General features: G+C 47.9%; 1 protein-coding gene across 1 annotated transcript in view; it reads right to left on the minus strand.

The window, feature by feature from the left end:
* gas6 (growth arrest-specific 6) overlaps positions 1-21,926 on the minus strand; it is a 36,786-nt gene extending 14,860 nt beyond the window's left edge. The window contains exons 1-10 of the mRNA XM_055636627.1: positions 21,741-21,926; positions 20,675-20,832; positions 17,197-17,221; positions 15,452-15,514; positions 13,768-13,890; positions 12,121-12,243; positions 11,220-11,345; positions 7,816-7,937; positions 4,337-4,455; positions 423-615 (exon numbers count right to left, since the gene is read on the minus strand). Coding sequence (XP_055492602.1) covers positions 423-615; positions 4,337-4,455; positions 7,816-7,937; positions 11,220-11,345; positions 12,121-12,243; positions 13,768-13,890; positions 15,452-15,514; positions 17,197-17,221; positions 20,675-20,832; positions 21,741-21,801 — 1,113 coding nt within the window. The 5' untranslated portion in view covers positions 21,802-21,926. The remainder of the gene's footprint in view (positions 1-422; positions 616-4,336; positions 4,456-7,815; positions 7,938-11,219; positions 11,346-12,120; positions 12,244-13,767; positions 13,891-15,451; positions 15,515-17,196; positions 17,222-20,674; positions 20,833-21,740) is intronic.
* Between the last annotated feature and the right edge of the window lie 1,078 nt (positions 21,927-23,004).

A 23,004-nucleotide genomic window follows, 5' to 3' on the forward strand; every position in this document is an offset into this window, starting at 1 on the left:
CTTCGGCCCATCGAGTCCATGCCAACCAGCAATCCCCGCACACCAACACTATCTGACACACATGGGATAATTTACAATTATACCAAGCCAGTTAATCCACAAACCTGCACGCCTTTCGCATGTGGGAGGAGACCGCAGATCCCAGAGAAAACAGGTCATGGGGATGATGTACAAACTCCGTACGGGCAGCACCCGTAGTCAGGATGGAACCCGGGTCTCCGGTGCTGTAAGGCAGTAAGTCTACCACTGCACCGCCGTGACATCTATTCTCTGCTCCTTGGATTTGAGCTCACAACCTCCTGAGTCGTGGGGGAAAGTGCCACCCATTGAACAACAGCCCAGATCTGCTGCCTGAGTGCCAGGGTATCTGAGAGCCCGCTGCAGCCTGTGAACGGAGAAGTGGTGAGAAGGTTGGAGCTTACCGTGTGCCATCGCCCGTCGTTCAGAAACGGGCCTCCGGTCGTAACTCCTGCAGCTTCGTTGGCACTGTGATACTGGACCTGCAGCTTCCCATTGTGTAGGGCCAGCATCACCCATGTGTTATTGTGCCGATGTCCTGCCTGGAATATTGTGCCCTCTGTGTCGAACGTGCGGAAGTCAAATTCTACTGAGAACCTGTGCATTAACAAACACTAGTCACAAGTCTTGCGCAGGGGTAACTAGGACATCATGTCCAATGGGATGCAGGGTTAAGGGCCGGTCCCACCAGCATGCGACCTGCATGCAGCGAGCGCGACCAAACCGGAAGCGGGGGCCGCGCGGAGGTCGAGTGAGTAACGTGAAGTTCGAGCGAAGTCTGCGGGAAATTCGCGCGTGACGGACGGCGTCAAGACGCTGCGTACGGCGTCGAGGCGGCTGAGGGCCGGCAGGCCGTTGCCGCGCGGAATTTTTGAACACAGTCAGTTTTTCGGAGCCCCGCGCGATGTCAGGACCAGCTCCGCACAACTCCATACGGCTCCGGCGATCGAAGTGGGACCGGTCCCGCGAGGCCGTATGGCTCAAGAGACCTTGTTAGGTCGCACCTGCCGCATGGAGAAGCATGCTCGTGGGACAGGCCCTTTAGGCAAATGCCCTTTCAGTTCCAATCAACCTGTCCCTGCCATTGGCCTCTCTTGGCATTCCCCACCCTCTCATTCAATTGGAAGACACACTCCATTGCCCAATTGGATGATGCCTGGCCGTTAAGATGCCCCTCTGTTCCTTCTCCTAATAATCTTCATTTAGATAACACCTTTAGTTTAGTTTATAGAGATACAGCAATAAAACAGGCCCTTCGGGTCCACACCGGCCTGCGATCCCTGCATATTAGCACTATCCTACACACAAACTAGGGACAATTTTTACAAATTAACCTACATACCTGTACGTCTTTGGAGTGTGGGAGGAAACCAAAGATCTCGGAGAAAACCCACGCAGGTCATGGGGACAACGCACAAGCTCCGTACAGACAAGCACCCGTGGTTGGGATCGAACCTGGGTCTCTGGCACTGCAAGCACTGTAAGGCAGTAACTCTACCGCTTGGCCACTGTGCCGCCCTAACATGGTGACTAGTCCCGAAGTAGCCATAGATTGATCAGAAAATGATCCCCTGCAACTTAAGAAGACCGTGAATCTTGGCCGGGGTGGGGTTTAGGAGACAAAAGAGGCAGAGGTTAGGGAGGGAATTCCAGATTTGAATGCTTCAATGTCTGGGCCCAGGCAGCCAAAGACACCACACTTCCAAAGACGTTCAGTTTTGTAGGGTAATTGGCTTAGTAAAATTGTAAATTGTCCGTAGTGTGAGTAGGATAGTGTAAGTGTGCAGGGATCACTTATCGGCACGAACTCGGTGAACAAAGAAGGGAAGAAGATTGAACCTTTTTTGCCTTCCATCACAGTGAGGAATGTAGGGGAGTCGCTGTGGTGGATGTTCACTTAAAACATTATTTGGGTGTCTTGTTGGTCTTTATTGGTATGACTGTATGGCAATCTGAATTTCACTGTACCTTAATTGGTACGTGACGATAAACCGAACTTGGAACCTTGAAATGGCCTGATTCCATGCTGTATTTCTAGACTAAAACTAACCTAAACCTGTGAAGAGAATGGGGGATAAACTAGAGATTGGAAGTACAATAATCTCTGCGGCTAGATTAGACGACCGTGACAGGGAGCAGTGAGGCCACAAAGAAATTTGAAAACAATGAAACATTTCAAAATCTGGATACTGCCTGACTTGGACCTAGAATAGGTCAATGGGGCCAGGATGGGACAGTGTGAGTCAGGACACAAGCTATGGATGAACTTCAGGTTTGTTGCAAAGATAGACACAAAAAGTTCAGCAGGTCAGGCCGCATCTGTGGAGAAAAGGAATAGGCAACGTTTCGGGTCGAGACCCTTCTTCACACTGAGAGTCAGGGGAAAGGGACAGATATTGATGGTGATGTAGAGCACAGAGCGGGGGCAATGAGAGAGGATGTTTCAGGACTCTCGTCGGAGAACTTCTTCAAAGTAAGCACGCCTGGCTTGAGGAGATTTCACACTGGATCAGACAAAATGGATAGGAAGTAACTGCAAATCCTGGTTTAAACCAAAGATATAACAACAATAACTTTTGTTGGGTGTACATAGCAGGAGGCATGGAAATGGAATTAGGGGTTGGATAAGCCAGAATCCTACTGTAGCTGTGTTCATTTGCATGTTACAGATCCTTCCTGAGCAGATGAATGAATTGGAACAAACAAAGTGTTAAAAGCTCCTGCCAAATGCCCTGGACACCAGCCCAATGGGAATGGGCCCAGCACTGAAATGTTGTATAACAGCAGATCAGAAGGACTGCCAGGCACTTTGATTGGATCTCATTAGTGCAAAACTGGAGTCGGGCCAGTAGTCTGTATTCCCATTCCTCGTGCCAGCAGGGCCTCACTCAGGGGATGGGGGGTGGGGGAGAAATCAAAATAAACTATTGGGTAACCATGTCCAAAGGCTCATTCAACACGATTCTGCCTCCAAGAATTGAGCAACTTGTTGACATTTTTGTGCTTTGTGAAAAATTCAAGTTCAATTCTTACGCAACCCCAGCTGATGGAACGGCAACAAAAGGACACAACCTTAACTGAAGACAGTTTCAGGATGACAAATGTACTCCCTTAAGAGGATCACGGCTTTAGTTTTAGTTTAGAGATGCAGCATGAGTCTATTAACTTCTGATCTCGGATATTAATTTTTGTGAGTCAGCTTCAATATTCATTGCTTCTTCCAATAAGTCAGGAGTTACTTTTTGATATCCCTGTATATATTTTTTCACAAAGTCGCAAATCTGAAGATATTTAAAATATTGGTTGTTTTTCAATTTAAATTTTAATTGTAGTTGTTGGAAGGATAGTAGGTTTCCCATTTCGTACATATCCCTGATCCTTCTAATTCCGAGACTTTCCCATTGGTTATATGTCTTATCAATAAGAGATGGTTTAAATAAAGGGTTATTCGCTATTGGCATTAACAGTGATAGATTTCTTAATTTTAAAGATAATTTTATCTGTTTCCAAATTCTTATTGTACCATATATAATTGGGTTCTTCTTATATATTGTGTTATTCAGTTTTTTTGGGGAAAAGAGGATTGTTCCTATATTACAAGGATGGCAATCCTCCTTCTCCATTTTTATCCATTCTGTCTGTTGGGTAGAACTATCCAACTAATAAATCATATTCTTAATATGCACTGCCCAGTAATAATACATAAAATTCGGAAGTGACAGTCCCCCGACCAACTCTTTTGGTTTACTTTCTCTTCTGATCTCGGGGGAAGAGGGAAAGGGGGAAAGAAGGGGAGAGGTCCAGATTGTCCTGTGTGCAGATGAAGAGCTTCCTTGAGGGCCTGTCCCACTTAGGAGACCGAAACAGCAACCTCTGGTGACCTTGCTCGCCACCCAAAAAAAAAAAAATCAAGGTCGAGGTGACCTACAACCTCCTACCACCTCCCACGCATATATTGAAAACCTTCCTCGACTATGAAGAAAACCGGCTTCGACTAGACCTGCGACTAAAAAATTATCGATTTAAAAAAAAAACGGCAACCTATTTTTAGTCGAGGCCGGTTTTAATCATGATGAAAAAAATAGGAGCAATCTAGATGAAGCCTCAACCACGCGGAAACCACTGTCAACCATTAGTGAGAGTGACCAAAACCTCCTGTGACCTCATGGAAACATTGGGTGGCGGGCAAGGTCACCAGAGGTTTAGGTCTCCTAAGTGGGACAGGCCCTTTATATCACCCTCAGGTGTCAGATGGTGTGTCATCCTTGCCCTCGCGCCTCACCCCACCAATGGAATCTTTAAGTGGCCAAAGTCTCACCTTGTCTGGTGCTTCCTCTTGAAGTTAAATTGCAACACAGGAATCCCTTTGAAAAACCTCCCCAGATACAGAGACCCTTCATTCTTCACAGTGTTCAGTGATACACAAGGCAAAATATTCTGAAAATGGAGCGAAAATGACAGCTTGCATGAAACAAAAATATTACAAAGTTTACAATGCAATGTGCTCAGCAGCATGAAGGTGTAGTTATTGAATAACCTATGGGCACAGACTATTGATCTAGAGATCTGTGTTCAATAGTACCTCAACAGCCGCTGTTTTCACTCACATATGGCTCAAACAAAAGTAGATTTTGACCAAAGGCTGGGAAGGCGGTCAGTGTGGGGGGTGGGGGGGCTAGAATGGACTGAACGACCTTGTGAGGTACTACCACAACTACAATGTTTTGAACCAGCCACATGCTGATGGCTGCAGCTTTTAAATTCATGAGAGTAAATAAATTACGAACAAAAAGTTGGTCGATCACAATAAGTGTAAATGACTGGATGACTGCATGAACCCATTATTGAGTTATGAGGCTAACATACAGCTACACAGCACCAAAACTGGTCCTTTAGCCCAAATCATCTCTGCTAACCAAGGTGCCCATCTAGTCCCAGTTGGATAGGATAGGTCTTTTGTCCCTGAAACTTAGGAGGCCAAGAGATGACCCTATAAAGGTTTTATTTTTTAATCACAAAAGGAATAGATAAGGTGAATAGTGACGGTCTTTTCTACTGGGGAGGGGAGTCTAAAACTAGAGGACATGGGTAAAAGGTAAGAGGGGAAATATTTGATAGGGTCCTAAGGGGCAAATTCTTTTTTACACAGGGGATGGGGAGTATATGGAAGTGATAGAGGCAGTTACAATTATGTGATATAAAAGACTCTTAAATCCCTGTCCCATGGTACGAGTTCATTCCAAGAGCTCTTCCGAGTTTGCCCTAATTCGAACTCGGAGATTTACGGTAATGGCCACTCGTCGGGACTCGGGGCTCTCGTGGTCATTTTTCAACATGTTGAAAATCTTCACGTCTTCCCATGCTTACCTGCTGTTAGCGAGTCTTCCCGAGTACCTGCCGTTCGCGTTTCAAGCCAGTAAGAGACGTCCCCGAGCTCCGACGTACCCGCTACGTTCATTATCCGTGCCTACCACGAGTTTGATTTTTTTTTAAACTCAGGAGAGCTCTTGGAATGAACTCGTACCGTGGGACAGGGCTATTAGGGGTGGCAGAGTAGTAGAGCTGGTACCTTACAATGCCAGAGACCATTGTTTGATCCTGACTACGGGTGCTGTCTGTACAGAGTTTGTACGTTCACCCTGTGACTGCGTGGGTTTTCCCCGGGTTCTCCAGTTTCCTCCCGCACTCCAAAGATGAACAGGTTTGTAGTTTAATTGGCTTGGTAAATTGTCCCTTGTGTGTGTGTAGGATAGTGTTGGTGTGCAGGGATTGCTGGGCTGCGTGGACTCGATGGACAAAAGGGCCTATTTCTGCACTGTATCATTAAACTAAACTAAACACTTGGACAGGAACATACATGGGAAATATTTGAAGGATATGAGTGTAGGGCAGCACAGTGGGACAGCTGATTGGGCTGCTGCCTCTCAGCACCAGAGACCCAGGTTTCATCTTGACCTCGGGTGCTATCCGTGTGAGTTTTCATATTCTCCCAGTGCCCTTGCGAGTTTCCTCCGGGTGCTCCAGTTTCTTTCCGCATCGCAAAGTTGTGGGGATTTGTAAATTGCCTCTGGTGTGTGGGGAGTGGATGAGAAACTGTGATAACATAGAACTAGTGTGAATGGGCGATCGATGGCTGGCATAGACTCGCTGGGCCGAAGTGCCTGTTTCCATGCAATATCTTTAAACTAAACTGAATTAAACCACCTGCCATTTCAGAAAATATTGCAGAGTGTGCATATTGCCAGAGTCAGGTCAGGTTGGGTTGTGTTCTCAATGACACTAACCAGCCACTAGCGTTTGACATAATTTAACATTACTGAATAGTGAAAGGCTTGGATAGTGATAGTGTGGATGTGGAGAGGATGTTTCCACTAGTGGATGAGTCTAGGTCAGGAGGTCATAGCCTCAGAGTTAAAGGGTGCTCCTTTAAGGACCAGATGAGGTGGAATTTCTTAAATCAAAGGGTGGTGAAACTGTGGAATTCTTTGCAATACAAGGCTGTGGAGGCCAATGGATAATTTTAAGGCAGAGATAAATAGACTCTTGATTAGTATGGGTGTCAGAGGTTATAGGGAGAAGGCAGGAGAATGGGGTTAGGAGGGAGAGATAGATCAGCCATGATTGAATGGATCAGATTTGATGGGCCAAATGGCCTAATTCTGCTCCTATCACATATGACCTTATAACATCTGCTCTCTTTCTACAAAGCCATCTCATCAACCATCTCACATTCAAGCCTGACACCGCACAGCAGATCCCCTTCCATCCTTGGCCTCACTGATATATGAATGCCTAAACTGCAACCTGATGTTGGAGCTGCACTTATCCTTAGTACAGAAGAGTGCTCCATCACACTCTGACTGGAATGTTTTGTGGTGTCAGGAGGACGGTAAAATGCCACGGAATCCACAACTCCGGAGCTAGGGCAAGTTTCTGGTTAATGGGGGACCCCCCAGGATATTGGGGTAATGGTAATGCCACTGAATGAAGAGGCAGATGTGTCACAGTACCACAACCGGTAGAGTCGCTGCCTAACTGCACCAGAGACCGTGTTCAATCCTGACCATGGGTGCTATCTGTGTGGAGTTTGCACGCTCTTCTTGTGACCACGTGGGTTTCCTCCCACATTCCAAAGACGTGCATGTACGTAGGTTAATTGGCCCCTAATGTGTAGGCCGTGGATGAGAAAGTGGCATAACAAAGAACTAGTGTGAATGGGTGATCAATAGACAATAGGTGCAGGAGTAGGGCAACCGGCCCTTCGAGCCAGTCAATTCAATGTGATCATGGCTGATCATCCCCAATCAGTACCCCATTCCTGCCTTCTCCCCATATCCCCCGACTCTGCTATTTTTGTCCTATCTAGCTTTCTCTTGAAAGCATCCAGAGAACCTGCCTCCACCGCCCTCTGACGCAGAGAATTCCAGACTCACCACTCTCCTTATGGCTTACTCCTTATTCTTAATTCTGATCGATGGTCAGCATGGACTCGGTGGGCCAAAGGGCCTGTTTTCATGCTGTATCTCTCTAAACTAAACTATAATTAATCTCTCCTTAGAGAAGGCTATTGCTTGGCATTTCTGTAGCACAAACTCTACTTCCTAACCCACAACCAATTATTGTCTTGGTCTTGTGTGCAGGCTTGGGCTATTTGGTTATTGAAAACTATTAAATATACTTTATAGACTGTTGCCTGAATAAAGGATTGCAGATCATGGACCCATGGCAATTCACCTCTAACAACAATTGCAACAGGGAACAAAGTCTAAGCACACAGTTGCCACTAATGCATCTTACCATGCAGTTCCGTTTGTCTGCAGCCAGCTTTAAATTCCTCTTTCCGTCACAGTAACAGGAGTACTGGCCCGGTGTATTGACACAGCCTCCTGCACAAATAGCACTTTCACATTCATCCACATCTGAGGGTGAGGAACAAAAGGTTCACATTAAGGTAGAAAGTTAAGGAGAGAAGAGAAAAGGGACAGAGGATGGAGGGAGGGAGGGAGGGAGGGAGAAAAGGGAAGGAGAGAAGGGAGGGAGAGGGCCGGCGGCAGGAGCGGATGCCGGGGTCTGGGCGGACGGGTGTGAACTGAGGCCGAAGTTTGTAAACGTTGCTCCAACCCCCGGCCCGGCCCTCCCTGTATGGTTCACCGCGTCTTCCCGGGGAGAGAGAGGGGTGGAGCCAGGGCTGTGTGCGTGAAGCACAGTGACTGGAGGGATGGGAGCGCTGCCCCGGGACCGTGAGCGAATGACCCACCTCCCCCTTCTCCATTCCCCCTCACACCCCCCTCCCCATCTACCCCTTTCTTCCCCCTCCACCCCTCTACCCTCTCCCCACCCCTCCACCCAGGGTAGATCTACCTGAGCCGAGAGTAGATTACTCTAGCGCGGGGCCCCTTTAGGCGCGGGGCCCAATTGGGATCAATGAATGAAAGATATGCAAAAAAGTAACGATGATAAAGGAAGGCCATTGTTAGCTGTTTGTGGGGTGAAAATGAGAAGCTAGTGCGACGGGTGGGGGAGGGATAGAGAGAGAGGGAATACCGGGGCTACCTGAAGTGAGAGAAATCAATATTCAAACCACTGGGCTGTAAGCTGCCCAAGCGAAATATGCGATGCTGTTCCTCCAATTTGCGTTTAGCCTCACTCTGACAATGGAGGAGACCGAGGACAGAAAGGTCTGTGTAGGAATGGGAAGGAGAATTAAAGTGTCCAGCAACCGGGAGATCAGTTTGGTTCAGACGGGCTGAGCGAAGATGTTCCGTGGAACGATCGCCCAGTCTGCGTTTGGTCTCGTCGATGTATAAGAGACCACATCTTGAACAACGGATACAGTAGATGAGGTTGCATGAGGTGCAAATGAACCTCTGCCTAACCTGAAAGGACTGTCAGGGTCTCTGGGCAGAGTCGAGGGAGGAGGTATAGTGGCAGGTGTTGCATCTTCTGCGGTTGCAGGGGAAGGTACCTGGGGAGGGGTGGTGTGGGTGGGAAGGGATGATTTAACCAGGGAGTTGTGGAGGGAACGGTCTCTGCGGAAGGTGGAAAGGGGTGGAGATGGGAAAATGTGGCTAGTGGTGGGATCCCGTAGGAGATGGCTGAAATTTCAGAGGATTTTGTGTTGTATGGGGCGGCTGATGGGGTGTAAGGCAAGGACTTGGTGGACTCCGACGAGACACGAGTGAGGGCTTCATCTATGATGGGAGAGGGGAACACCTATTCCCTAAAGAATGAGGACATTGTGGATGTTCTAGCATCGGACACCTCATCTTGGGTGCAGATGCGGTGTAGATGGATGAATTGGGAGTAGGGGGATAGAGTCTTTGCAGGAAGCAAGGTGGGAAGAAGTGTAGTCGAGTTAGTTATGGGAGTCAGCGGGTTTGTAATAGACGCCGGTCATTTCCAGTGATGAGATCAAGAAAGGGCCGGGAGGTGTCAGAGATGGTCCAAGTAAATTTGAGTACAGGATGAAAATTGGTGGTGAAGTTGATGAAGTCCATGAGTTCTGCATGGGTTCAGGAGTTAGCACCGATACAGTCATCAATCTAACGGAGACAGAGTTCGGGGATAGGGCCAGTGCACGCCTGGAACAGGGATGGTTCATTTGTACCCTACAATAAGGCAGGCATAGCTGGGGCCCATGCGGGTGCCGATAGCTATGCCTTGGACTTGGAGGAAGTGTGAGGAGTCAAAGGAGAAGTTGTTAACCCTCCCTTTTATATTCCCTACATATCCATTAATTCCCCCCCAGATTCTACCTCTCACCCACACTGGGGACAACTTACAAAGGTCAATTAGCCCACTGACCCGCACATCTTTGGGATGTGGGTGGAAACATAGGCATCTGGGGGAAGCCCATGCAGACAGCAGCAGAGGTCAGGATTGACACTGAGTCACTGGAGCTGTGCCTCCCTTTTGAGATGGGAGCAAAAGCAGGCCATTTCATCCCTCAACCTACTCTACTGATGTGTACGGCTCTTGAGAAGCGCTTTTAAATATCCCTTGGACATGTCCCTTTATATAGGTATGTTACAAAACCTACCCGAATCGTCGATGAGAATCTGCCCCCAGGCCGTGTGTGTGATTTTGGCGCTGTTTAGAGGGGGCTGGTTTAAAAACGCGATTTTTACTAGGCTGTTGCAATCGAAAATGTTCAGCCTAGTAAATCATTAACGGAAAATCGCTGAAAGACCCCGTCGCAAAAGGTATTATTAGTTTTTATGGCCTTGTATAATAGTTATAGTAGTTTAAAAACCACTCTCTCAACCCGCGACCTCTCGCAGCCCCAGGGTTTTATAAAGCAAACAATTAAAGGTATGTACCTTATTTTTACATTAAAAGGGGCTTCTTAAGAACCCTGTATATAAAAGTTTTCTATAGCGAATAGTTCATTTTGGGCTCTTTATATCCCGCAGTATTTTTCTGGGCATTTGAAGGCACAAATCCACTGCAATGTGAACGTTCTAAACCAGCGCGTTCACAGGAACCCACTAGAAAGCCGATTAAAATTGACTTTAATTTACAGCAATTGAACACTAAATTCCTTCCATTTGGCCTATAAATTGATGTAAATGAGATTTAAAAATCATGTTTTATTGTGAATTATTTGTGAATATTATTTGGACACTTAGGCTATTTAAAAATGTTAATCATTTATTAAGAAATGGATAGATGTTTAGATCTAGTAATTGAAGTTTGAAATTAGCTACAATTGGGTAACTAACTAATTATATGCTTTAATTTCAGGTCCTCCAAGTAAGATTATTTTATATTTGTTTCAGAATGGTTCAATCTATGATAACTGAAAATTTCATTCAGTTCTCTTAATTTTTAAGAAGGTTATGGGCTTTTGACTGTCCTCGATCACAGCTTTTTTGTTATGTCCATAGAAAATCAATAGGGGACAAGATGCTAATTTCCGGGTATGAAAATGGCCATAACTTTTTTATTACTTGAGATATGAAAGTGAATTAGGTGTCAAATTAAACTTATTGTTATGCTTTATCTGATGGGATAAATTGCAGACTTGATTTTTTAAATGTCAAAATTTTGTAACATTGCAACTTTATATAACCTGTAGACATAAGTTCTTCTTTGAATGCTGCCACAGTCTGCATTCTCCCCAGTTGAAGACTTGTTCCTAATCAAAGATCTAGTTTGGTGTCGGTTCCCTCACTTGAGTGCCGTGTTTATAAAGACATTACCTTGGCAACTCTTTGATGAAGAATCGTATTTGTAGCCAGAGTCACAAGCGCATTGGTGAGAGCCCGGCGTGTTTACACATTTTGCTAATCCACACAGCTCGCCATCCAACTCACACTCATTGATGTCTGGAAACAAGAGGTATGGTCATTAGATTTTCAGATAATGAAGCGTGCAATCATCAAAACACATGATGATTCTATTCATGAGTCAAGAGATGTTCAATAGTTCCCCGAGCTTTGAGGAAACAGCTTTGCTAAATTCCTGTGATAGACACAAAAAGCTGGAGTAACTCGGCGGGACAGGCAGCATCTCTGAGGAGAAGGAATGGGTAACGTTTCGGGTCGAGACCCTTCTTGCAGTTTAAGGCAGTTTGGGTAACACCTGACTATCTGAGTTAGGGGTGGGACTGTGATCCAACGATCGTGGGGGTGGGGAGGAGTGGAAGGACATTGCGCAAGGTGGGGAGAGACAGATTGAGGGGGAGGGGAGAGTGTGAGTGACAACCCCTGGGAGGGTGGATCGTCCATGGGGTGGGGGGTGGTCTTTGACTGACCGTGAGTGGGGGCTGGGGTGGATAGCGGAAGGAGGGGAGGTCTTAAGTCAACCGTTGATCCTAGGTGGGGTGGGGGGGGATGTGGGTACAAATGCCAGGTCCAGGGTCAACCTGGGAGGGCTCACCTCCTCGACTGCCAGGGGGGGGGCTGTATTGCCAGTGGTGCCACATCTGGTGCAAAACAAGGAATCAGAGATTCCATCCTCACCTCCGGCCAGATGCTCCCATCCTCTCCCTGTTACCATCTATGCACCAGGTGCCAAAGTGTTGGGAATCCCCACATATCCCAGTTCCAGCTCCCCTAGCCCCCTGGCACACCAGCTCCTGGTGCCCTGGCATCAACTCACCACGACACCCATGTTTGTCAGGATGCAGGTTGAAGCCCGCCCTGCACGAACACTGATAACTGCCCTCCACGTTGGAACAGATGTGCTGACAACCGCCATTGCTGGACGCACACTCGTTGACATCTGGGGAGGGAAGAGGGACAAGTTAGAACAGCTGTCACACCAACAGGCTTTCCATTCTCTGCCCTGTGGGGAGGGGGCCAGGGTGAATAGGGAGGGGTGGGGGTGAGAGGGAGAATAGAGTTATGAATGAATGAATGATTGAATGTATGATGAATGAATGAGTGAATGATGAATGAATGAATAAATGCATGAGTGAATGTATGGATGCATGAGTGAATGAGTGCATGAATGAAACTTTATTATCACATGTGACATGTCACAGTGAGATTCTTTGTTTTGCACACACAAGGCACGCACAGAGTTGCCACATATAGGCATCCGACAAGGTTACAAAATATTCCATTTAGTCCCCAAGGTCCCCCTTTGTTCTCGGTCGTTAGAGGGGAGAGGGGAGGCTGGGACAGGAGGAGGGGAGGTGGGAGAAGTAGAGGGGGGGTATATGAGGAGGGGTGTGAGAGGAAATTAAGAACAAGAGAGTAAGTGAGACACAGAGCACACAGCAGCACTCAGCAGATCGGGGAGCCCTGCATTTGGTTTTAGATTTGGGAGCTGGCAGCAGAGCAGGGTTGGAGATGGGGAAAGCAGGCAAGTGCATGGAGGGAGGGGTGGGAAAATGAGTAAGAGATGGTTCACTAGGCATATGTCTGGAATAGATGGGTTGCCATAGGAAAAGGTTAGTCAGCCAGCTCTGTTGAGAGGGACTTGATTGAAACATGTGTGATCCCAAGATATCTCCTTGGGGTGAATATGGAGCAGGTGGGAGAATCTAGGGGAAACTGTTCAGTTGCAAAGAATCCTCTATTTAAGACAGATTAAGACCATTTACTTTCTTTTAGAATTCTCTGGAACTCTCTTTATCATTGGTCAGTGGAAGCAGAGTCATTAAGGCAGAGGTAGATGGATACCTATCTACAGGTACAAATTATTCCTCACAAGATTCCAGTATCTGCCGTTGTGTCTATGTAGTTACAGTTGATCAGCAAAGGGAGGGAGAGGAAAATGCACAATAACCATGGCCAAGTTCCTCCCTCAGTTTCTCATTCATGTCCAGATGTATGAGGTGATGCTAATCCTCAACCTTCAGGACCTTCATGACTGAGGACACTCTGCCCATCAAGCATATGATGTCCTGCCACCAGAGCACTGCAACTCTGTGGTGATCCATTCACATATATCCCCCCCCCCCCCCCACCCCCCCAAACCTATTGTAAAGGGACATCATTTTTCCTTTGGCTTACTCCTTAAGAATGAGGGGTAAGCCATTTAGAACGGAGACGAGGAAACACAAAGAGTGGTGAGTCCGTGGAATTCTCTGCCTCAGAGAATGGAGGCAGGTTCTCTGGATGCATTCAAGAGAGAGCTAGATAGGGCTCTTAAAAATAGCGGAGTCAGGGGATATGGAGAGAAGGCAGGAACGGGGTACTGATTGGGGATGATCAGCCATGATCACATTGAATGGCGGTGCTGGCTCAAAGGGCCGAATGGCCTACTCCTGCATCTATTGTCTATTGACATATACTATACCTAGGCTGCACGTGACACCTCTCCAGCCCGGTTTGCACACGCACTTAAAAGCTCCCTGCTGATCCTCACAGTCCTTGACGCCAGCAGGGTGGCAGGGCATCGGGGAACACTGATTTGGAATATCTGCAAAGAAGAGAGAGCAGGTGAGCGTTACTGCTTCCATAATCCCCAGACTCACCCAGTTGACTCTACCTACTCACATAGACTGAAATCTTTCTAACATCTTTACTGTAGACACATCTTTACCAAGCGTTTCCTACCTCAACACAATGCCCACTAAACTGAGTTGTGGTTCACAGCACGAAGTCAAAGTCTCCAACAATGAAGGTACACCATGGGAGGGAGCACCGAGGCACTGAGGTTACCCCTGATGTAATGCCGAGGCTCGATAAGGCACTGGTCAAATTTGGGTGCCATATCTGAGGAAAGATGTGCTGGCCCTGGAGAGAGTCCAGAGGAGGTTTACACGAATTATTCCAGCAATGAATGGGTTAGCATATGACAAGCGCTGGACAGCACTGGGCCTCTATTCGCTGGAGTTTAGAAGGTCGTGGGGGGGCCTCATTGAAACTTACAGAATAATGAAAGGCATAGATAGAGTGGATGTGGAAAGAATGGTTCCACTGGTGGGAGAGTCAAGGACCAGAGGTCATAGCCTCAGAATTAAAGGGAGCTCTTTTAGAAAAAGGAGGTGAGAATGAACTTTTTTAGTCAGAGGGTAGTTAATCTGTGGAACTCATTGCCACAGAGGGTTGTGGGGGCCAAATCAGTGGATATGTTCAAGATAGAGATAGACATATTCTTGATTAGAACAGATGTCAAGGGTTATGGGGAGAAGGCATGAAAATGGGATTAGGAGGCAGAGATCAGTCGTGATTGAATGGCGGAGTAGAGTCGATGGGCTGAATGGCCTAATTCTACTCCTGTGAATTGTGAACTTGTGAAAAAGGATGGTGCAAAGAACGTGTTGTGCTGTGGGAGAGTCAGTGATGAAGGAGCGCCTCGCTGTGGGAGGGTCGGTGATGAGGGAGCATCACACAATGGTAGGGGCGGTACTGAGGGAGTGCACAATTTCATTGAGCTAGTAAACCAGAGCTGAAGAGTTAGGTGGTTGGTCCTGCAATTCACTATTTATTCCTGAATCATATTAACAGAATTTTTTGTTGTTCATTGCTGCCTATGGGATCTTGCTGTGCAGTAATTAGAGGGTGGCACGTTGACACAGCAGTAGAGTTGCTGCTTACACTACAGCACCAGAGACCTGGGTTCAATCCTGATTATGGGTGCTGTGTGCACGGTGTTTGTGCATTCTCCCCGTGACGGTTTTTCTTGGGTGCTTCGGTTTCCTCCCAAACTCCAAACACACACAAGTATGTGGGTTGATTGGCTTTGGTAAAAATAGTAAATTGTCCCTAGTGTGTAGGATAGTGCTAGTGTATTGAGGATCGCAGTTCGGCGTGGACTCAGTGGGACGAAGGCCCTGTTTCCGTGCTGTATCACTAAACTAAATGTCTACAATCATGCCTACCCTGGTTCACCCTGCACGGGTGTAAAATCCACTGGGCAAACACAAACTTCCTATTACCCCACACTGTCTGGAAGTCCAGGAGTAGTCCAGAAACTGATCAGAATGTGCAGGAAATTAATGTTCATCTTGCCGTAACAATGACAAAGATTCACTCACTGTGAACACAAGTCACCAGGTCTGGGTTCTTCCTAGTGTTTGGTCCATATCGTGAGAGACAATCTGTAGATGAGCACAAGAGGCCGGAGTTACTGAGCAAGCACAGTTGTCTATATGGTCAGCAGTACAAATAGCCTCTTGCAACCATTTATTCCCCTCTTACCTACCAACCCAACATCCACAGTAATTTACAAATGTATGATTCATGTCACCACACACCGTCCAAGGAGAGAATCAAAAATATGTGGCATTTTGAAAATGCCTGGACCTTATTCTGGGAAGGGGAGGGAAGTAACCAAGGTTAAGGACAACATTAGAATGGGGAATGAGGGATGAGGGAACAGGATATACAGCACATCGAAACTCACAGCCAGACAGTGACAGGAAGGACGAATGCTGGACATCACTCAACATCAAGGGTAAGATCAGTAGGGTTCGGGATTAATGAGGGACTGTCACCCAAAGAGTCCATTCACCTGGAAGTGATGATAACAGTAGAGGTGCAGAGAGAGAGGGACCCTGTGCAGATAAGCAAGGGTAAATGGGCAGGGCTGGCAAACTCTGAGAGCAAAGGGATGCTTAAAGTAAACCCTCCCATCTACAGTAGAAACCAGAACTAGTCACCACCGGATAGACTCGGTTTGTACTGACTAGAATTTAGAAGATTGAAGGGGGGGGGATCTTATAGAAACTTAGAAAATTCTTAAGGGATAGGACAGGCCAGATGCAGGAAGATTGTTCCCGATGTTGGGGAAGTCCAGAACAAGGGGTCACAGTTTAAGGATAAAGGGGAAATCTTTTAGGACCGAGATGAGCAAAACATTTTTCATACAGAGAGTGGTGAATCTCTGGAACTCTCTCCCACAGAAGGTAGTTGAGGCCAGTTCATTGGCTATATTTAAGAGGGAGTTAGATGTGGCCCATGTGGCTAAAGGGATCAGGGGGTATGGAGAGAAGGCAGGTACAGGATACTGAGTTGGATGATCAGCCATGATCATGAATGGCGGTGCAGGCTCGCTGGGCCGAATGGCCTACTCCTGCACCTATTTTTTCTATGTTTCTATATATCTGACTGGGAACCCAGAGAGGGGGGGGGGTGGAGAACAGAGAATCCTCTGCTGTAGGGACAGTTTTGGGGATGAATAGATGGATGTGAGGATATTAGATAAACATATGAGGGGAGAGGAATAAGGTGGGGTAGATGGAGCAGGGTGGGAAGAGGCTGCTGGGGAAAACATACAACTCTCTGCCAGAGGGAGGGCTTGGGGGCTGAACAGACGGGTTTAAGAGGACATTGGATACACTAAATGGAGAGAGTAATAAATGGGGTAGATTGTGAGGGAAAAGGATGCTATGGGACCAACACCAAATGGTCAGTCAATTTAACATCAACCATCATATAGTTAACATTAACATCAACATGATTCCTCTGGTATGTTCCCTGCCAGCAGTATTTGGCTGGTCCTGGGAAAATGGAATTATCCTCAGTTCCCCACTGTACCGATCCTCAAGGCATCATATAGTGGCAGACCGCTTAGGTAGTGGTTAAGCTGCCTGTGCTGGAGAAAGTCTGGGCAAATCAGGGTCAGTTCCCTGCCATAAAAAACATAACTTCCACTGACGGGAAAATGAAAGAATGTTTACAGTTAATCGGAGCTAAGACATGAAATTGCAAAACTACTGACAAAAGTCCAAGAAAGCAGCACAACACGGGAATCTTCGCTCAGTACAAAGGCACTACTCACCCCGGTACTTTGGGTAAAAGTAATTCTGCGGAGAGAAGGAAAGATCCAGTTCAGATGCAAGCGTCCGGCGATAATCACAATGTTCATCTTTCATGCAGAGTTCAGCCAATAGTGTGAATTACATGGCATTCCCTGGCTCCCTCTCACATCATGCACACACACAAAAAGCCATGTGTGTTGCCGTAATACCTCAACAACCCAAAGGCTTGTCAAAAAAGCAAATACTTTGAAGGTTTAGTCACTGTCCTGCTCATGAAAAAGGGACAGAGGAGGTGTGTGCAGTGGGATGCCACACAAGCAGCTCGGTGCTATTGATCGAAAAAATGTGCTTTAATGATATTCCTCGATTAATAAAATTGGCCACAGCACACTGAGAAATCCCAGGAATTTGTTTTCCGAGCTTGTTGCCGACAATTTTTAAAACATTTTTTTAACGTTCACTTCAAAGAGTCAACGGAAACTTGGATTAATGCTTCATTCGAATGTCATTGCAGCACTCCCTCAGTTACCTCTTCTATAGTACAGTACTCCCTCAGTACCACCCCTCCCACAGTGCAGTGCTACCCTGGTCCCATGCTTGGCTTGTTCTGGTTGCATAGCTGGTGCAAGTATGGGGGGAAAGAGGAGAAGGAAGGTCTTCATTGGGAAGGAAGAAAGAGTGGAATAAGATGGAGTTATCAGTAATCTCCTCAAGGTGTGCCTACTTTAAAGAGGTTCTCCTCTCTCAGACGGGAGGTCTGCAAGACCCTCTCCTACTGCTCCCCTCTGGCCTTTTCTTACCTCCAGTTCCCTCCTCTCTACTTTCAGTTTGAAGAAAGGGTTCCAACCCGAAATGTCAACCATCCTTTTGTGTCAATTTGGAGTAATGAGGGAAGAGGGCAAAGATTGGGGAAAAGGGTAGCAGGGAGAGAGGAGTTAGTGAGGGGGGGGGAATGGTTTTAGAGTGGACATGGCAGTGAATGATGAAGGGGAGAGGGAAGCGATCGAGAGGGGGAGGAGGTAGGGGATGCAGGGTGGAGGAAAGCTTCTGATGCTGGCTGACATCTAATGGTTTGATAATGTAGGCTGCAGCCAACAACTCTGGGATCTTGCCATTCCAGGCCAATGGCTCCATTGAACTCAGCAGTTGCTCCCACTGAGGCAGCACAGTTATCACCCGGACAGGGGCACAAGCACCTGTGATCCAACAGAAGCTGGTGGTCACAGAGTCACAACTGTTTTTAGTCAATTTACTTTAGAGATACAGCGCGGAAACATGCTCTTCAACCCACTTGGTCTGTGCCGACTAGTGATCACCCCGTACACTAACACTCTCCTACACACACTACGGACCATTTACAATTTTACCAAAGCCAATTAAACGACATATCTGTGCGTCTTTGTAGTGCGAGGGGAAACCAGAGACCAGGGAACACCCACACAGTCTGTAATTCTGATCGTTTCACTCTCCTCAGATGCTGCCTGACCTGCTGAATATTTCCAGATTCTGTTCTTTTTCCCCCAGTTTTCCCGCCTCTTGCAGTACTTTTCCTTGTGATATTTTAAACTTTTGCAATTATCCCGAGTCACTGTAATCCAACGATGAACGATTGTCTCTCGCTCAGCTGGCGAGTTACCGCTTATTCTAAGTCATCGCCGCGCCAGGAATTCACCCGCGGTCAGGGCAACAATTCTAGCTGTCGCTTAGTGAATAAATGAAATATTATAGAGAGTGATTTTGTTGAGATGCAAGAGACTGCAAATGCTGGAACGCGGAGCCAAAATAATGCAAAATAAAGGCTGACATTTTAAATTTCGTTGTACATGGTTCATGTTACAATGACAATAAAGAAACTATTCTATTCTATTCTATTCTAATGCTGCTGGATGAACTCAGCAGGCCAGGCAGCGTCTGTGGAGGCAGAGAGACAATCGATGTTTCAGGTCAAGAGCCACATCTGGACTGCAGAATCAAAAGAAGCGGTTCTGAACAAGGGGTGATTCCCTTCACACATTTAGTTTAGTTTAATTTAGAGATACAGCGTGGAAACAGGCTCTTCGGCCCACCGAGTCCGCACCGACCAGCGATCCCCGTAATTTGATGAAGGACATCCTTGTGATTGAAACAGTGCAGCGTAGGTTCATGAGATTGATCCCTGGGATGGCGGAACTGTCATATGAGGAAAGATTGAAAAGACTAGGTTTGTATTCGCTGGAGTTTAGAAGGATGAGGGGGTGAATCTTATAGAAACATATAAAATTATAAAAGCTAGACAAGCTAGATGCAGGAAAAATGTTCCCAATGTTGGGCGAGTCCAGAACCAGGGGCCACAGTCTTAGAATAAAGGGGAGGTAATTTAAGACTGTGGTGAGAAAAAACATTTTCACCCAGAGAGTTGTGAATTTATGGAATTCCCTGCCACAGAGGGCAGTGGAGGCCAAGTCACTGGATGGATTTAAGAGAGAGTTAGATAGAGCTCTTGGGACTAGTGGAATCAAGGGATATGGGGAGAAGGCAGGCACGGGTTATTGATAAGGGACGATCAGCCATGATCACAATGAATGGCGGTGCTGGCTCGAAGGGCTGAATGGCCTCCTCCTGTACCTATTTTCTATGTTTCTACTAGCTCTATCCTACACACTAGGGACAATTTACAATTTTTACCGAAGTCAACCAACCGACAAACCTGTATGTCTTTGGGATGTGGGACAAGACCCCCATGGTCACTGGGAGAGCATGCAAACTCCGTACAGTCAGCACCTGTAATCAGGATTGAACCCTGGTCTCTAGCGCGGTAATTCAGCAACTCTACCGCTGCACCACGATGCTGCCCCCAGATCAATATGCAGCAGCTGCAACAGTCCCCGATTAAGAACAAGTTGACGATACAACGTGGGGAAACACAGGTATTGTAACTCTGGAACTCTGGTGTAATAGCAAAACAAACACAAATCTGCTGGAGAAACTGTGAGGGTCAAACTGCATCTGTGAGGGGGTGGGAGGGGACAGTGGTGTCAACATTTTGGGTTGAGATCCTGCATGAATCCTGATATTAGTTTCCACTCGCTCCCGGGAGAACCCTGGCTCTGGACCAACATTGTCCCCTTAGCTAAAGGGCCTCAGTGAGACATGTGCCTGAATCAAACCAGGGTACTTTAATATTTATGGATATGCTCAACCTGCCTATGGTAGTGATGCAAGTTTAGGATCCAGTCCCAGGGAAACAGCGCACATACACACTCCCCCAAATCCCTCTCCCTATACCCCAAACACTCCACCCTACAGTATCTGCAACTATGTTCCCCTGAGCTCCCCAACCACTGGCTCCCTCTCCAATACAGAATCTAATGGTCTCATCATAGCTTGTGGATTGAGCAATGAGAGACCATTAGTGGGAGTGGGGTGGGAGGTAAAGGACGGTCAACATCAGGCCAGCATCTGCCCTCCTCCTCTCTGCTAAGTCCCTCCTGCCCTCCCTTTCACCAGCTAGAGTCCTACCGTTTCCGGGTCATTCTCAAAGACCTCCCGAGCTTCCTCCTTGCTGCAAAACTCCTCCACACACTCCCGCTCCAAGTGGCCCTGGCGCGTCTCCTCAAAGACATGGTTCGCTCTCCGGATCCTGGACAGGAAGCTGGAGGCAGATCTCTGGGACACAACTGCAGGGGGAGAGAGAGAGAGAGAGAAGACAAGACATTGGAGGCGGGAGACAAGGAAGTGGGAAAGAGGTGGGAGAGGGTTAGAGGGTGAAGTAAGCGAGTGATGGAGAGAGGGCAGATGAAGGAAGAGAGAGGATGAGAGGGAGGGTGAGAGGGGTAATAAAATAAGAGTAGTAGCGAGGGAGCTACAAGAAGAGGGGGAGGTGGGAAGGGGAAGGGAAGGGTGGGAGGAGAAGAGGGGGGGGGGGGGAGAAGAGAGGGGTGGGAGAGAGAGGGTGGGAGAAGAGAGAGAGGGTGTGGGAGAAGAGAGGGGTGGGGGGAAGAGAGGGGTGGGAGAAGAGAGGGGTGGGGGGGGGAAGAGAGGGGGGGGGAGAAGAAGAGAGGGGTGGGTGGAGAGAGGGGTGGGAGGGGGGGGGGGTGGGAGGAGAAGAGAGGGGGGGTGGGGAGGGAGGGGTAAGAGAGAGGGGGTGGGAGGGGAAGAAAGGGGTCGGAGGAGAAGAGAGGGTGGGGAAGAGAGGGGTGGGGGGAAAGAGTGGGGGGATGGGAGGCGAAAGAGAGGGCTGGGAGGGGAGAGAGGAGGGTGGGAGTGAGAAGAGAGTGGTGGGAGAGGGAAGAGGAGGGTGGGGGGAGAGAGGGGAAGAGAAGGTTGGAAGGGGGAATGTGAGAATGGGAAATGTGGCTGGAGAGTGAGAGGAAGGGTGAAGAAGTGAGAGGGGAAGGGAGAGAGGGGAAGGGAGAGAGGGGAGGAAGTTAGGGTAAGGAGAGCGTGAAGTGAGAGGGGGACAAGTGGGAGCGAAGGAGGACGGATTGAGGAAGGTGGTGAGAGAGCGAAGGCGGGCGGGAGGAGAGGTGAGACAAAGGAGGGAGGGAGCGCGATAGGGTCGGGTGGAGGCCAAGCAGCGGCTCACATTGCCTGGTGGACGGGGCGCCGAGCAGCAGCAGCAGCAGCAGGGCCGGGACGCCGAGCATCCCTGCGGACCGAGAGATTCCCAGAGCAGACTCACTCACAACCTGAGGCAGAGAGCAAAGATCATACAGCAGAGAGCGGGGCAGCGACTCAACCAGGGCCGCGCCGATCCGATCCTGTTCGCCCGCCCACCCCACCAGCCGAGCCCTCCCCTTCTCACCTCCCCCATGCTCCTCTAAAACTTCCCACCCCCGCCCTCTCCATCTCCACTTGTTCAACCTCTCCCTCACCATCCTTCACCTCATCCACACACACCCCTCTCCCTTTTCCCCTCTGCATTACCCCTTCCTCCACCCCTCCCCTACCACATTACCTCTTCCCCACCCCTATTATTCTCCTCCTCCGCGTGGCTTTCTCCTTCTCCCCTCTTTTCCACCGCCCCTCTATCTCCTACCTCTCCCTGTCACACCCTCCCCCTCTATATGATGTGGCCCTTGTGGCAAAAGGGATCAGGGGGTATGGAGAAGGGAGAGAAGGCAGGTACATGATACTGAGTTGGATGATCAGCCATGATCATATTGAATGGCAGTGCAGGCTCGAAGGGCCGAATGGCCTACTCCTGCACCTATTTTCTATATCCTCCCCTCCCCACTCACCTCTCTACCCCTCCCACACATTAACATTCCTCTGTCCCTCACTCCCTCATCAGAAATCCCCTCAGCTTGAATTTCTCCGCCTATCTCAACAAACTATTTGCCTAAACCCTCCTCCCTTGACTGTGTTTGCCGGTTGGTCCTAATCAAAGATCCCAATGTCTCAGAGTGCTGTGAAATACATTGGGAGGTTTTACTGTGGTGTTCCTGTAATTAATTCTCACGGCCATAGTTTGTACCCCTTGCTAAAAAGAGTCATCTAAGATCCATAACTTGGCCGCATTGCATCGGGAAACATTGCTACAGGCTGGACAGAGTGTGGAAGACTGTGGGGGAGGGTAAAATATATGCTGAGAATGTCAGAAGAGTTTTTGCACAGTTTAGTTTAGAGATACAGCGTGGATTCTTGTTCTGTGTATATTTTTAAATTCTGAATAAAGATTACTTTTGGCGATTAAAAAACAAACTGTACAAACCACAAAACGTTCACGTTTACCTACTTCACCCATGCTTAGAGACAACCCCAGTGAAGGGCACAATTGAATCAGTGGTTGTGATCTGGAGCTCAGTTTGTAGCCCACTCCTAATTGATTCTTGAGAAGGTGGTTTGTG

Source organism: Leucoraja erinacea, chromosome 6 (assembly GCF_028641065.1).
Source record: "Leucoraja erinacea ecotype New England chromosome 6, Leri_hhj_1, whole genome shotgun sequence".
NCBI lineage: Eukaryota > Metazoa > Chordata > Chondrichthyes > Rajiformes > Rajidae > Leucoraja > Leucoraja erinaceus.